At 40.9% G+C, this 16,900-nt stretch overlaps 1 protein-coding gene across 2 annotated transcripts; it reads left to right on the forward strand.

Moving 5' to 3' along the window:
* Positions 1-261: 261 nt before the first annotated feature.
* Positions 262-16,541, forward strand: STEAP2 (STEAP2 metalloreductase). 2 transcript variants are annotated; one of them, XM_054273955.1, is made up of 5 exons: positions 262-308; positions 4,919-5,440; positions 7,086-7,613; positions 9,250-9,414; positions 15,576-16,541. In XM_054273955.1, exons 2-5 carry the CDS (start codon positions 4,949-4,951, stop codon positions 15,858-15,860), a joined length of 1,470 nt encoding a protein of 489 aa, XP_054129930.1. In that variant the 5' UTR covers positions 262-308; positions 4,919-4,948; the 3' UTR covers positions 15,861-16,541. The 2 variants fall into 2 exon arrangements, with proteins under 2 accessions (XP_054129930.1, XP_054129931.1); XM_054273956.1 differs by lacking the exon at positions 262-308 and adding an exon at positions 731-775.
* Positions 16,542-16,900: the final 359 nt, after the last annotated feature.

Here is a 16,900-nt window from a genome sequence, read left to right on the forward strand (position 1 = left end):
CTCCAGATGTGGCCCCACCAGGGCCGAAAACAGGGGTAAGACCACGTGCTGGCCACACGCTTCCCGATCACTCCAGGCTACCACTGGCCCTCCTGACCGCACGGACACGCTGCCGGCTCCTGACCAGCCATCACCCACCAAGGCTCCCACGTTCCCTGGATCCTCCCGGCCGCGGCGGCGGTGGGAAGCGGCCGCAGGGGGCGGGTCGCAGCGGCAGGACAGGCGCCGCCTCCCCGCCCGCCCGGCACTGCGGGCCCGAGTGCGAGGAGGAGCGGCGGCGGCGCGGTGCTCCTGGCGGGCGGGCGGAGGTGAGCGGCGCCGGGGCCGGGCCGGGCCGGGGCGGGCCGGGCCCCATCCATGCCGGGCGCTCCCGGGCGCAGCCGCCGCCCGCGGGGCTCTCCCTGCTGCCCATCGCGGCGGCTGCGCCGCGGCCGCCCCGGTCTCCGGGCGGGCTCTGGCGGCGCCGGCGCCCCACGGAGCGGTGCGGCCCGGCCTCGGGCAGCCGCGGGGGCGCTCCGGTACCTGGCGGGGCCGGCGAGCCCCCGCCCCGCGGCGGGCGGGCCTGGCAGCGCTGCCGCTCCTGTCACGGGCGGTGTTGTCGTTGCAGCTGGAGATGCCGGCCCGGACCGGGGCCCCGCCGAGCCGCTCCGGGCTGGATCTCCGCTCCGCGCTGCCGCCCAGGGGGCAGCGGCCCGCGCCCGGCCTCCCGCCAGCCCCGCGCCCCGTAAGTGCCCGCCCGAGCGGCGCTCACGCACACACGGCCCGGCTTGCCTCGGTGCGGTTCTCTCCTCCCGTAGTTACTTTTCCAGAAGCAGTTTTTCACGTGTGTCACCATCTGGCTGACATTGCTCTGTGATGTTCTGTTAGCTAATTTAAGAGTATATGTCAAATCTATGTCGCTTTTATTATTTTTTATAACTATGGAATGAGTTAGTTCATAAAAGAAGGCTGGTTTTGTTGAAATTTCTTCCTGAACAACGCATCTCAGCTGCTTCTTATCATCTGCTTCCCATTTATTTACTAATGGATTGCACAATAACTTGATGGAAAATCTGTCCAGGGGCTGAAGTTAGGCTAACAAGTCTTTGTTTTCCTTAGTCGTCCTCCCTTCTTTAAGCAATATGTGCTAGTCTGCCTGTCTTGTCATCTCTTTACTTCTGAAGATGTCACTTTGGTCAGCATTTTAAGCCTCAAGGGCTGATTTCATAGTTGTCTGCTGACTTGAAAATCTTTATCTTATCTTCATCCTTTACTCTTAACTTACCTTTTCCACTTTGACCTCACCATCTCCCTGTAGAAGGAATTTCTTTAAATACCTACTCACAGTTAACTTTTCTGCTGAGGGCTGAAATAAAGAAGATGTTTAACAATAGTATGAGTTATAACTTGCTCTGTTTCCTCTGAAGTTATAAACCTTGCCTTCTGTCTTTTGTCTTTTTATTGTATTTATGGAACTTTTACTTGTTGCCATTTATCTTCTTCACTAGTTACAAACTCACTTCTGTACCATCCTTGTTCTGATTTTATCTCAACATGATGCACTGTTTCTTTGTCTTTTTATAGTGCTTCTTAACCATGCACACAACATTTTATTTTTTTAATCTTGTGTGATTTTTCAGGTCAGGAAAGCTCTCTGTTGCAGTTATACACTCTTGCCTCTGAATTGCAGTTGTGCATTTAATATAATCCCTTTCAGTAACTGCTAGCACTCTTCTTTTGTACATCTCTTAGATTACTTGTCTAAAAGTCTTGTCAGCCTGTTCCCTGAGGGTTTTTTATGAAGTCTGTTAGTTTGATGCTGTTACTCTCGCTGTATTTTCCTCAGAACAGGCAGTGAGAAACTTTGGCCAGCAGGCCGAATTCAGCTCACCAGAGCAATTCATCATCCAAGTCCTGCGTGCCCACTCTCCCCAGGATCCTTTGGACTAAAACTGGAAGTAGGCTGCAGCATGGTTAAATGGTACTGGTAGCCCATTTCCTTATGGTGCTTCCCTTTGAATCTCAAAGTTTTGCAGCACATTCTGGTTACATGGTAAGAACTGGAGTGGGCTGCTGTAATCACATGGTGAAAGCATACATGTTCTGTCATATCCAGTTACATCTCTTATCTCATTAGATATTCTCATGTTCCTGGGTGCAAACCCATCCTGATACAGGAAATACTGGTAGTTTGGTCATGTGCTAAATACGTTTCAGGTCACATGGAAAAAGTCAATGCTTTTTTGAGGGCATGCGTAAAAATCTTTGTGCTGTGCCTCTGCCAGAAGGATTCACTGTTAGAATCTTTTCTTTGAACACTAGCTTTGTTGTCACTTTCACATATTGCTTTCTGTCTTTAACTTCTTAATCCAGTTTTGGTGAGTTTGTACCTTCTAGTCAAAGCTGAAATGAAAAGTGCCCATTCTTCTAGCAGTGTCCTCTAATTTCTGAAATACAAAGCTGCTTTTAATTGTGGGAGGTTGGTTCACCACACATTATTAGCCAATGGCTGGTTAATATCCCCCACTGATTATTAATTACCATCATATCAGCTCTTGGATGGTAGCTCAGGAAAAGGTTCTGTGTGGTCTGTTGCTGATTGCTCCCAAGACAGCAACCTTGTGGTTTCTTTTTGCTCCTTCTTAGCCTGCCTCTCCTCATTGCTTCCTTAATATTCAGACTTTATTGCTGTTCTACAATTATATTGGCTTTGTCTGGGAGGCCTTTGGTAGCAGGATGGGGAGGAGTGCTGTAGGGGTGGTTTCTGTGAGAAGCTGCAGGAATCCTCCCCTGTGTCTAATGGGGCCAGTGTCAGCTGGGTCTGGGATGGACCACGGCTCACCAGAGCCCAGCCCATCAGCACTGGCTGTTACCTCCCAGGTAACATAGGTAAGAAGGGGAAAAAAAGTAATTGCAGTGCAGAACAGAGGATGAGACCACGTGAGAGAAAAAACTCATGTAGACACCAAGGCCAGTGAAGAAGAAGGAGGTGGCCTGAGCACTGGATCAGACATTTCCCTGCTGCCTGTGGTGCAGGCCATGGTGAGGCATCTGTCCCTCTGCTGCCCATGAGGTTCATGGTAGAGCAGATATCCACCTGCAGCCCATGGAGGAGCCCCACACCAGTGTATGTGGATGCCTGAGAGGAGGCTGTGACCCCATGGGAAGGGGTGGAGCAGGCTCCTGGCATGGACTGTGGAGAGAGGAGCCCACATTGGAGCAGGTTTCCTGGCAGGGCTTGTGGCCCCATGGGGACCCACACTGCAGCAGCCTGTTCCTGAAGGATTGCACTCTGTGGAAGGGACCCTCACTGGAGGAGTCTGTGAACTGTATCCTGTGAGAAGGACTCACACTGGAGAAGTATGTAGAGGACTCCACTATGGGAGGAGCCTCATGCTGGTGCAGAAGAAGATTTTCTCTCCCTGAGGAGGAAGCAGCAGCAGGAGAAGCAGCATGTGATGCACTGACTGTAGAGTCCATCCCCTGTGTCCCTGTGCTGCAGAGGGGGAGCAGGCAGAGAATTGGGAATAAAGTCAAGCCCAGGAAGAAGCTTACTGGGGTGAGGGGAGGTGTTTCTTTAGGATTTGTTTTACTTCTCATTATCCTGCTCTGATTTTGATTGGTAATAAAGTCAGTTACTCTCCCCAAGTAGAGTCTGGTTTGCCTCAGGTGGCAATTGGTGAGTGAACTCTCCCTGTCCTTATCTCAACTCCTGAGCCTTTTGTGGTATTTTCCCTCCTCAGCCCAGCCGAGGAGAGGAGTGATAGAGCAGCACCTTATTGGACACCTGGCCTGCAGCCAGGGTCAACCCCTGTCAGCGATGCAGAACCACCTAGGTTGTAACTGTGGTTTCATGTGCAGACTTCCCTCCTGAGCATTGTTTTGTTAGATTTTAATGTCTTTCTTAGAGCTTTAATGCAGTTCTGTGACCAAGGATATAGCAGGATATAGCAGTATTTATTTTATTTTCCTGTGAGCGTTAGCTTTTGTTCTTCTTCAAAAGAAGAAGAATTAGAGTCTAATTCTTCTTCTAGAGTCTACACTGAATTAGAGTCCTAAAATTATCTTCCCTTTTATTATTGGGTGAAATCTATCTCTTCCTCTGCCATTAGCTTTCTCTGAAAGGCTGTCCCATGTGTTTGTCTCCAGGATTTATTTTACTTGCCTGGATAGAAAATTGTGTTAAGCATATTTGTGACTCATGGCCTTGAATCCTTTACCCTTCCATCCACAGTTAATCCTTATACATCCATGGCCAGACCAAGCAGTCTGACCTAGAAATGTCATTAGTAATCTCACAACTGGGTCTTGATAAATTTCTTTGTTGTTTCTGCCATTGGATCCACATGAGTGGCCCATTTTCCAGGCTGACAGGTGAGCGTGTCAGATGAATGTTTGTCATGATGTTATGACATTTGCATCTTTGAGACTTGCATCTCCTCCTTCATGGCCAGGAGAGGATATCGCAATAATAACCCGCATAAACTTTTAATGGAATTAGCTTCCATGTACTCACTGATCTCATGCTGATCACAGGTCAGTGCTCTCTGCATTCTACTATTTTCCAATTTTCTTTACACGTTTCTACTCATTATTCTATTCACCATTAGTTTCAGGAGTACAAAGTTACATTGTGGGCCAGTATTCCAGGGCAGTGGAAGGTAAGAAATAGAAGATGAAAAAACTGTTGTACACTTAAGTAACTATTATTGGAGTGCTGAAGTACTTCATGTTACTTATTACTTCTTCTATTGTCAAGACAAAATTGATTAGCACATACTTGATTAAGGAAAAAATATAATATGAAACTTAGAACCAAAGATTTTGCTTCCAGAGGCGTTAATGGATTTTGAGATCTCATAAATTTGTATGATGCTGATTTTTCCTTTTGTTTTTTCTTTTTTCTTCTCTTTCCTTTTTTTTTTTTTTCCCCCTACAGAAATCATTGTAGGTTTGGTGTCTTGGAAGCATGGAAACAATCTCTATGATGGGGAGTCCCAAGAACCTCAATGAAACTTTTCTGCCAAATGCTGCCAATGGCATCAAGGATGCCAGTAAAGTCACAGTAGGCATCATTGGAAGTGGAGACTTCGCCAAGTCCTTGACAATCAGACTCATCAGATGTGGGTACCACGTGGTCGTAGGGAGCAGAAACCCTAAACATGCTGCTGATTTCTTTCCCCATGTGGTTGATGTCACTCACCATGAAGATGCAGTGGCTAAAACAAACATCATTTTTGTAGCCATACACAGAGAACATTACACCTCTTTGTGGGATCTCAAACATTTACTTGTTGGTAAAATTCTGATTGATGTCAGCAATAATACAAGAGTAGACCAATATCCAGACTCCAATGCAGAGTATTTGGCATCACTTTTTCCTGATTCCCTAATTGTCAAAGGATTCAATGTCATTTCAGCATGGTCACTGCAGTTAGGACCAAAAGATGCCAGCAGACAGGTAAATGTTTTTATTTGTATTAATTTATTTGTGAGGTGAAAATGACAGGAACTGAATGTAACAGCCAGAACTCATGAAATTTACATTCCCTGACTTAACATGCCTAAAATGTTGGACCTTCAGCTTACATTTTAGTAGCCAATAAAATCTTTAGAGTTTAGTTCATCCCACTGTAAGACAAATAAAGTAAGTGGTCCAGTTCTTTCCCTGTGTTGCCTGTTTGTCTTTAAAGACTGTGGAGGAAATGTGAATACTAGCTTAGAATAAACAACTGACCTTTGGGTGACTACAGACAGAGTAGAAAAGTTGAGTCTTCATGTTTTCCATAGGAAATACGTTCATGTGTTTCCTTATGCTTTACACAAGGGTAGAGACAGTCTTTTCCACTGAATTTTAGTGGCAGCATTGGGGTGAACTATTGAAAGAGATGCACAGAAGTCTCAGGTCCCAGTCCAAGAGGTCAAGAATCAGCTGTTCTAAAACTACTTGCATTCAATGTAGCAGCAAAGTGATTGAAAGAAATTATCTAGCTTTTAGAGTGCCCCAGAATCATAAATATGGGAACAGAAGGAGACACATATGTTTCTAAGTGATAATTCATTTGATCCAGGGCTGCTTGGGAACATCATGTTCAAAGTCCTTCCCACTATGTTCTGAAATCCATCCTGTGTGTAGAAAATGCAACCTTTATGGTTTTCATGTTTTGCTGAAGGGATGTAAAGGATTTAAGCCTGTGCAAGCATCCAGTCCTTCACAGCTTTATGAAATCTGTGAAATACATAAGAAATAACTGATGTAACATGACTGCTGGAGACTAAATTCAGTTCTGGCACTTCAGGTAGATTTAAATGGAATGCAATTGATACGGAATTAGCATAATCTAAAAAATAACTTCACTATACTTCTTTTATCCCCTTTCAGAGTAGCACAATACTAATTAACTTCAGTCAAAACAGATCATATTTGCTTCAATGCAGGTGGTCAGCAAATAGTGTTGGGCAAACTATAGCCCGTTGTACATTTTAATGGAACCTTGAAGTGCTCTGTAGCAGCATATGTCTTTGTGTAAAAAACTGCTCTTTAGAAAAAGTTCTTGTTTGGCTGCTGTTTTTTGTCTTTTCTGTAAAATACTCATATCTGAAATCTGTGGAAATCTGGGTTGTGAAATAAGGCTAAAATTGTTACCCACAGAGAGGTAACACAGATTGCTGCTTCTCAGTCTGTGGATGCTAAAGTTGTTTAAGGGTCATTGTTCAAGATTCTTCCTGTATTTTTGAGAGATTTTGGATTTTTTTAAATGCTTTTGGCTGTAGCTTCAAGTTAGTCCAGTCCTGCAGGCATTTCGGTATGACAGGTTTCAGTGTACAGATTACCAAGACATTCCCCGTTATTAAATCCAAGAAAAAGCCAATTTTGTTTTGATTACTCTGTTCCTAAGTCAAAGTGCATGTTTGCACTTTGGCTAGATTTTTATGTGATTTTATTGTCATGTTGGCAGTATAAGCTGGGATAAAGTGTACAGTTTTAACCGTTGTGTTGTAGTTTTGATTTTGAAGCGCTTAAGGTTTTTGGTGGATTTTGGTTTTTTATTTACCTTTGAGTCTTTTTCTCTGACTACAGACAATTCCCTTGACTCTCCCAACAGGTCTATATATGCAGTAACCATGTTCAGGCTCGCCATCAAGTTATTGAGCTTGCCCGTCAGCTCGGTTTCATTCCTCTTGATTTGGGGGCACTGTCATCTTCAAGGGAGATTGAAAACCTGCCTCTGCGCCTGTTCACCCTGTGGAAGGGGCCTGTACTCATTGCCATTAGCCTGGCAACGTTTTTCTTCATCTATTCCTTTGTCAGAGATGTCATCCATCCCTACATGAGAAATCAGCAGAGTGACTTTTACAAGATTCCCATTGAGATTGTCAACAAGACCCTGCCAATTGTTGCTATCACTTTGCTTTCTCTAGTGTATTTATCAGGACTCATTGCAGCTGCTTATCAGCTGTACTATGGCACGAAGTACCGGCGCTTTCCCCCTTGGCTGGACAGCTGGCTCCAGTGTCGGAAGCAGCTTGGGCTGCTCAGCTTTTTCTTTGCCACAGTGCACGTGGTGTACAGCCTCTGCTTGCCTATGAGGAGATCAGAGAGGTACTTGTTCCTCAACATGGCATATCAACAGGTAAGACAGTCTTTAGTTCAATAAGCCAAAAATGCCTTGGCTGGCTGCATATGCCTTCTGAATGCAATAATTGGGTTTTTCTTAATCTGTTCTACTGCTTTTGGCACAAAAGTTATGGGTTATATTATGCATAGGTGGTGCCAGATAAGGAGACTAAAAGAAATATCTGTGCATTTTGCTCACCTTGTGGGTCAATCTGCAGTTAAGTTTGTGTGGTAGGGAGAATCAAGGACATGTCCCACTGCAATTCCTGATAGCAATATACACAAGAAGAATGTAGGATAGACAAGATAAGAGCAAAAGCAGGAAGATTCTGAGGTATGTTCCTTTCTATGTACACTTGCTCATGGGGGAAGTGTGTATATCATAAGTGCATTTACAAATATGAAAGGTATAAGGGCAGATACTGTAATCATGCTTACAGATACTTCTGTGTTCCAAAAAGGAAAAAAAGAAGATGCTGATATTTTGTAACATTTTGGACCAATGTTAAAAACACTTTATGCTTTTAAAATTCTGTGGACATCATCTATTGCAGACAATAGAAATCGACTCACAGTTTCCAGGAACAATTGATCTTGCATAACCCTGAAACATTCTCCAACAGATCTGTCATTGCTAGAAGAGGGTCTGATGTTGTTGTCAGTGGGACAGCTTATTGTAACCTTTAAAGTGGCAGAAAAGCAGCATTCCCCAAAAAACAGCAGTGCCACATAAAATCTGTAGGAAAGAGAGAAGTGGTAGAATGGAAAACCAAATAAGGAAATAAAATAAAATGTAACAAATTAACAGGGAATGTCGCAAACTCTAAAAGATCTAGCATCAAAAACTGAACTTAGGGGAAGGGCAAAACTGTAATAGGCAGCAAGAAACCATAGTTCACGCTTAAAATTAGTAATACTAAAGGATTCACTGGTACTCTTACTAAGAAATTATCTTAGTTTTAATGATACTGTAAAACTTTCACTTGTTAATATTTCTGGTGCACCTTTTTCAAGACACGTCATTTTGCAATAGTTAACCTGGAAGTGGAAAAAATAATTGAATATCTAAGTTTCTTCGTTGTTAAGGTCCTGAATTGTTTGTTTTTTTTCTGGTAAAACTCTCCAGCAAGAACCATCTTGGAAAAATCTGATGGCAATAGTGAAAGAGAGAAGCAAGCCTGGACTCAGCATAGAAAAGCTGAAGGAAATTATGCTAAATTATTTCTAAATGTAATTTTAAAAAATCTAATGTCTAATTTCCAAACTAAAAAGAAATTGCAGGTTTATCCAACTTATGTTACAGAATTTAAGTTTGCAGGGTCTGAAGAACACAGCTCCTGTTCAACAGTGCATAAGAATGTGCAGAATTACCTGATTTTATAACAGTATTGTTGTAAATAGTATATTATGTTACATGTTCTTTTAGCATCTTATCTAAAATTTCCATGTTTAGCATATTTTTAATCTAGCAAAAGCCAATACCAGCAGTAAGGAAATAGTTGTTTTTCTCCAAGGCATGAGGAAACTTCTGAAATATTTGACCAAATTTTATAGTTGTCCTGTGACTGTGAACTTTAAGTCAACAAAATTACTTCTGTTGGTATTTTTGATATTCTTTAGAATAAAGTTCATCCTTTCTGCTCTTTCATCAGGTTCATGCAAATGTTGAAAATTCTTGGAATGAGGAAGAAGTGTGGCGAATTGAAATGTATATCTCCTTTGGAATAATGAGTCTTGGATTGCTTTCCTTGCTGGCAGTAACTTCCATCCCTTCAGTAAACAGTGCCTTAAACTGGAGGGAGTTCAGTTTTATTCAGGTGTGTTACTTTTTTAATAAGGGGGTTTTGGTGTTAACAAGAATTCCTTCATCACAGTCATGATCAACATCATAAACAAAAGCTCCTTGCAATGTGACAAGAGCCTTTTTTCCTCTGTCTCTGGTAATTCAGTAAAAGCAATTACTTAGCAAATATGTTACCATGAAGGCACATTAAGCATTTCATGAGTGTAGAACAGGACTTTTTGTTTTATACTTCTTGATCTTAAATAACCAACATAGCTAAGGCCAAATGATCACTAATCTATTCATTTTCTGTTCTTAGAACTTCTTGCTAAATTCAAATTAGATAAATTTGGACAAACCTGCTAAATGCAGTGATACTGATGAGATACTTGTGTAGTTAGATGCACACAGCTATTAAAATTGAAGACTTAGTTTGCCGTGCAAGATTTTTATTGCACAATCCTCTGACAGCCATGGTGCCATTGCTTAAGTTTTACTTCTCATCCACTGTGGGACTTGACACAGCTTTCAACTGCATTATTCCCATTAACTGAAAATACCCACTAGTAAAATATGGAGCGTTGCTTATTAAAATCAGAGACTTTTCAAGGCCCTGGCACACCATCTGCTGCCTTCCTTCCTCAGGTAAATACCTTGAACATGCAAATCTAACCAGCATAAAATACTGAGAAACACAGGCTTTAATGAACAGCTCAGTGCTTGCTCCTACACATAACTGCCAGTATTTCTAGGAAGCAGTCAGGTATAAGAAATTTTATTAGGATTCAGTTGGGTGAAAATTCCTAAGTGTGCATAGCTTTTGGGTTTGTTATGTTTTGTTTTCTGACTATTCTGAGTCCTGTTCATTTCAGAATGTGAGCATTGACTTTAAAGTTCAGGGCTTGGGTTGCACTTCATAATTTACAGATATTTTGAAGAGAATGGTGGGGAACACTTCAAAGGCTGTAGTTGTTTGGCATCTGTCTGTGATGTCTTTTCTTTTCCTTCTGATTTCCATTACTGGAAAACTGTAGGTAGACCTACAAAAAGTTTGCTGAAAAGTTTTTCATAGTGGAGTTACCCTGATAGAATTGTTTATTCACAGTCATGGCTTTAAACCTTCAGAGAGACTGAATACTCAAGTGTATTGTTACAGTATCTCTGCCATCTGGAGTTCTCTGTGTGGGGACAATAGTACTGCTGTTGGGTGATATAAAACATTAGTGCAAAAGGGAAAAATATTTATTCACTTGTGAGTGACGTGATGCCTTTACCCAGTAATAACTTCCAGCCACAAAAACAGCATTTTTGTCTTATTTTTCCTTACTCATATTTCAAAATTTCAGGCTTGTGTGACTGAGTCAAAACCCACACAATAATCACAATGATGGATCTAGAACTGCATATTTACTGTAGTTATTTCCACTGTAAATTAAGTCAAAATAGTTCCAAATCTAAATAATTATGAACTTTAATGGCCCATCTGTCAGTATTTTGAGAAACTTGTTTGGGAAGAAGTTGTTTGCTCAGGATGTATGTTACAGTTCATACTCTATTATGTGCAGAAGATAACTGGTATTGGTAACAAACTAAGATCATTTGCAATTTTTAATCACAAAAGTATTGAACTACTAAAAAATTTCTTAAAGTTAATGAGTATTTACTTTGTCATTAATTCTCAGGATGTAAGTTATTCTCCATTTAATTACTTGTAAAAAAAAATCTTGCTTTCTTCAATCAGAAAACAGACTTTCAGTGATTGCTTACTAGAGTAAAAGAAGTCTGTATTTCTGTATAAGTGTCACTGTCCCCAGTATGCAAGGAGAACAGATAAAACATTATAATGCTTACTCTCTTTTATGTTTTTCTTCTACTGAAGTTTAGTTCAGTGAAGGAAAATTAAACTTAAATTTCTCAATCTTTTCTGTGTCAGGGGGATAAACAGTAGAACTACTAACCTATCATCCCATTGCTGCTTTTCCTTTCAGTTGGGGAAAGCAGTATGTCTCTAGCTTAATCCTGAATCTCAGATTATTTTCCACAACAGCTGCTGGACTTGTTTCACATCTGACAGATGAAGAATCAGTTGGTCAGCACACTCAGACTGTGTCCCAGCTCAGCACTTCCCACTGAGAACAGCACATTGCTTGCTCATCTTAAAAAATGTAGTTTCATCAAAATAAGGGTGTGGCCTCTTCTAAATAGTTTTACCACAAGAACATAGTCTTGAATCCTACTAGGAAAATCTGAGTTTATTAAAATGTACAGTATAGACTAGCCTTGTTCCAGTAGAACAAGCCCTAAGCAGCATGTCCCCAACCTACAGCAGTTCAAAGAGTCTTCAAACACAATCTTCCTAATACTCTAAAGAATCACCAGTTGCCAGTAGTTTTGCACAGAATTGCTGTCTTTGATATCCCAAATTCTTTTGGAGATGCCTCCATCTTACCTAGCCTGGTTTCAAACACAGGTGTCAGCAGCTCCAAAAATCCCAGCCTGCTTTATCAAGGGAAAAGGACTTTGAGAGGACAAGCAGTGCATGCTTCACTCATAGTATGCATATGAACAAAGTGAGATATGAGAAGGCTTAATAGTGCAACAGGAAATTACTGTGTCAGTCTTAGAAAGAGCTAAGAGACCAGCAGAAAAGAGGAATTGCTACAGTACAGAGTTGACCCCTGTACAAAACAAAGGTTTGATTACTTCATCATGATTTGGAGAGAAACACTGGTAACATCCAGATAGAGGAGCCAGAACGAGACAGTGATGAAGTTTTCTCAGTAGGAGATCCTGGATGACTGAAACTTAGTGTGGAACTTTGCAGTCACGTTAACATAACCCAGAGCTGAAGTTAACTGAGAAAACAGCAGCAAAGAAAGCTGGGGCTGATAAACTAATGCATCCATTTTCTTAAATGCCACTTCAGTATTTTTCTTTTTCTCATCTAAATATATTGGATAAGGAGCAAAGGAAGACATGGGCAAGAAATACAAAAGAGTTTGTATTTTGTCAGAGCAGGCAGAATAAACAGCTTAAACCAACACACTGTAAACAGAAAAAAAGACATTTATTGAAACCAGTCCTTGACTGTGCACATAAAATACAAGGAAATGGAGAATGTTGTCTGCAAGCTATCCTGCACTGGGTCCTTCAGTCTAGTGAGGAAAGTTAAACTGTAAATATATAATGTAAACATAAATGACTGCTGCTTTTGTTTTCCAGTCTAAGGCTTCAAGTCCAAACCCCATCATTTAAAGTGGCAATGAACAGAGCAGATTGGTTTTGAAAATTGAGCTTCATGTTTTTTAGCAAAAAACAACACAAATCTGCCATTTGAGTGGTAGGAAGCTGACTTTTTTGTAGCTATTCCTTTTCTCTGCTAGCCCAATCCTAAAGTTTTTTGGAGGCAGTGTGAGTAAAATATTTCTCATGCATACACTTTGAGGAAAGGCTGCCCTGCCATAGTTCTCCCACTAATAATAGGATGCTTTTTCTCCAGAGTAAGGTAGACTAAGGCCTGAGTGTTTAGCAAGTTTGTGGGTAAGATTCCAGTCAGAAGTTATTACAAACAGTTTTTAAGTTTAGCAATAGCTGTTACACAGAGAATCTGAAGTGTATCTTGCATAAATGTTGAATTTAGAAAATACCTTTTGTATATAAAAATTGCTTGGAACTACTTGACCATTGTGAATGTGGAAATTCCTGAAGCAGAATTGCCTCACAGCACATTTTGTCTCTAAATAGGTTCATCTTGCTGGTAACATTTTAGGATTTTTTCTCTTTCATCTTTCCTGCTCCATTAAGTTTTGTTGGTTCCTTTCTCAAACAATACCAGTTTGTCCAATTTATCAGTAGCCTTGGCTGGAAATCTCCCATATTGGCTAAAAGCTGACTTTGATCAGGAAGGAAAAGAAACAAAACAGGGAGGACTTAGAGAAAAGCTAAAAGATTTGGGAGTTCATAGGAAATGTGCTTATCTATTACTCAGCTTTCAGGAAACATAGTATTATGGAAGATAAGAAAACAAGGCAGCCAAAGATACTCTTCCACTTTTCCCTGCAGCCATCCTAAAGCCCAGACAGAGGGTTGCCAGGAATTACAACTGATTTTTCTGCTCACTGTACTGTTCAATGTGAATTTACCAGGGAAGAAACAGTATTTCTTCTTGCTGCTTTCAGAAGTCCTCTACTCTTAAAGAAATTATCATCTGGAGCCTGGTAATGGTAATGAAGGGCCCAGTTGAAGAACATAGCTGACATTGATAGCTGACAGAAGCTATAGCAATGTCTTTGTTTTAGATGTGTAGTTGAATTGTGCAGTACACACTAGCACATGCTCTACCAACACTTCAGAGAAGCATATGGCAACTCTTCACAGGGCAAGAAAAAAAAGAACTTACTAAAATTGCATCATATATTTTTCTTGTCCTTTTATTGGTAGTTTAAAATATACTGGATGTACTTCTTAGTTTCCATTTTGACCATTAGATAGACATATATAGATGTCTTAAAACTATAGCTAGCCAATGGAATTAAAATAAGCACTAAAACTAAATAATTGGAAATGAATGTATATTTCCCTTCTGTTTGTATTTTCAAGAATTGTTATATTTCTCATCAGTAATCCTGATGAGGAAATGAGGGATATGATTCACTTGTGCCCTTCTCCCTGCTGCCAGTAATATAACAATTCAGGACAGTCATACCAACAAAAATCTGCAACAACATATTATAACATCAGGTTTGACTGTATTGTTTGTTGTCCAAATTTCTTACCAGAAGTTCCGTTCAGATACCACATATGCCATTTTCATATCCTCGAGTGTTTGTCTAAATGTTCTGTTTACTATGGGATATTTTGGGAACATTTTTTTTTTTTAAGAAAAAGTATGCAGCATATCTAAAGATTAACAAAATGGCCCTGAAAGCATTGGCAAAAAGAACCCATAAATATTGGAAAATCAAAAAACAGGGTAGCAATCCCAAGAAATTAACAGAAATACTTTCTTTTTATACCATTATATCTGTGAATCCTTGCAAATAGTATTAGCTCAGACATTCTTCTTGCTTTAGAAGCTGCTTAATCTTGAAGTAGAAGGAATTAATTCTTTCACTACCTATTATAGACTCTTAGGCTGCATTTTTCTTTGCTTGTCTGTTTGCTGGAATTAGACCATACCTTGGTAGCCAGTTACCTTTCTTAATACTTGTTCTATGTTTCAATGATTTTCTACAAATGTTTCCCAACCGAGTTAGTCTTTACATCAGTTTTGGCCAGAAAGAGTTTTCCTTCATTTGATCCCCACCAGAAGTCAAAGCATAGAAGTCTTCTTTTTTCATGGTTTGGGAAAGTTAAGTTGATGCCTTGTCAAATCTGCGAAGCATTACAGCTACAGGGTCCTTAAAAAGGTGGATTCACAGAATTGCTGAGTGATCCCTGCTATCTCCAGCTTCTGTGGCAAGCTCTATATTTTTGTGCTGAGAGGTCCTTCCTCTGCAGGCTGCTGTGGGAACCCTCTGTTTCACCTTTTATCCAGCTCTGCTGGTTTATGGTAGACTGCAGCACTGCTTTGTGCTGTCATGGCCAAGGCCTGCAGTTCAGATATTCCCATTAAACACTCAGCAATAACTGAAGGAGAAGGCAAGGGATGGTTTATGCTCACATCAGACAAGTGACAAGTGGATGTAGGCCTTTGTGAGACAGAAGTAAGCTGTGCATCTCAAAGTGATAGAAATATGCAAGTTTAGGCCCAAATCCCTTCCAAGAGAATTGCATTGTTCCATAGTAAGGAATCTTGGAAGTGGTCTATCCTCATCATTAAGAATTAGGAAACTTAATTTCCAATCACAATGAATATTGTTCTAGTAACTACTCTGGAATCGTTTCTTATTGGCATACCTATCCTGAAGTTGGCTTCCATTACTTAGAATTTGGGCAGACATCACTTCAGCTTTGACTAAGGCCTGTAGATGTTAGCAGAGGTACTCTGTAAATCAGTGCTCAGTTCAGTCAGTAAATTTCAGAGTGGTAACTTAAAACCATATATTGCTAACTTCATGTAGTGAATAGGTAAGAGATCTTAACTTGATGTCTAATAGAAATGTTAAAATAATCCACATAATGTATTAAAGCTGTCAGGTGAAGGACCAAGTGCTATTATGTCTTTTATTTTTCCTGTTTTCTCTTTCTTCACAGTCTACACTTGGATACATTGCTCTGCTTATAAGTACTTTCCATGTACTGATTTATGGATGGAAGAGAGCTTTTGAAGAAGAGTATTACAGATTTTATACACCACCAAATTTTGTTCTTGCCCTTGTTCTGCCTTCCATTGTAATTGTAGGTAAGATCATCGTACTTTTGCCATGTGTAAGTAGAAAACTGAGGAGAATTCGAAGAGGATGGGAGAAAAGCCACGTTATAGAAGAAGTAAGTGGGTCTGTTCCACATCTCTCCCCAGAAAGGATAACTGTAATGTGATGATATTTGTTAACACTGTTGTACATGTTTGGGCTTTGGGTTTTTTTGTCTATGTCAAATAAATTTTTAGGATTTAGTTAAGTAGGAGTCTTTGTAAAGTCTCTTGCTTGACATATAGTACAAGCTCTTAACCAAACTATGAGAAGTTTATAACTAGAAGACAACTATTTCTGATAACTACAAAAATATTTTTGTTTTAGATTACAGAGGGCAGATGATTATGAAATAAAAAAAAATAATGTTCCTTTGCACAGTTATATCACAATAATATTTTATTAGAACCAGGCTTTACAGATATTTTTTTGCCTTAGAGTATATGTGTCAGAGTGCTGCTTATTAATATGACATTTTCTGGGCAGTGTTTTTCTATTAAAACCACATTTCTGGGGTTAATGAGTTCAGAATATAAAGTAAATTATTTAGGAAATAACTAGGGTTTGAAAGAAATTAATTTGTAATGATCACAGAGTAGTTTGAATTGGAAGGGCCCTTAAGACCAGTAAGTTCCAATGCCCCTGTCATGGGCCTTGACAACTTTCACTAGACCAAGTTACTCAAAGCCCCATCCACCCTGGCCTTGAACACTTCCAGGGATGGGGCATTCGCAACTTCTCTGGACACCCTCTGCTAGTGCCTCACCACCCTCATAAAGAATTTCATCCAAAAATCTAAATCTAAACTGACTCTCATTTAGTTTATAGCCATTCCCCTTTGTCCTGCCATTGCCCTCTCCAGCTCTCTTGTAGGCTCCCTTCAGGAACTGGAAAGCTGCAGTCAGGTCACCCCTAAGCCGTCCCTTCCAGGCTGCACAAAGCCAATTCTCTCCCCCTTTCCTCACAGGAGAGGCTCCCCAGCCCTCTGACCATCTCAGGGGCCCTGCTCTGGACTCCAGCAGGTCCCTGTCCTTCCTGTGCCGGACCCCAGGGCTGGGTGCAGAGTTCCAGGTGGGGTCTCTGTCCCAGAGCAGAGCAGAGGCACAAAACCTCCCTGCCCTGCTGCCCAGGCTGCTCTGGGTGCAGCCCAGGGCACGTTTGGCTCTC

This window comes from Melozone crissalis, unplaced genomic scaffold (genome assembly GCF_028551555.1).
Source record: "Melozone crissalis strain CALT ecotype California unplaced genomic scaffold, PUWL_Pcris_2 ptg000016l_1, whole genome shotgun sequence".
Taxonomy (NCBI): domain Eukaryota; kingdom Metazoa; phylum Chordata; class Aves; order Passeriformes; family Passerellidae; genus Melozone; species Melozone crissalis.

Coding starts and splice junctions, on each gene's coding strand:
- STEAP2 (XM_054273955.1), top strand. CDS start 4,949: ATGGAAACAATCTCTATGATGGGGAGTCCCAAGAACCTCAATGAAACT. Junction 5,441..7,085: donor CAAAAGATGCCAGCAGACAG/GTAAATGTTTTT, acceptor CTCTCCCAACAG/GTCTATATATGCAGTAACCA. Junction 7,614..9,249: donor TCAACATGGCATATCAACAG/GTAAGACAGTCT, acceptor CTCTTTCATCAG/GTTCATGCAAATGTTGAAAA.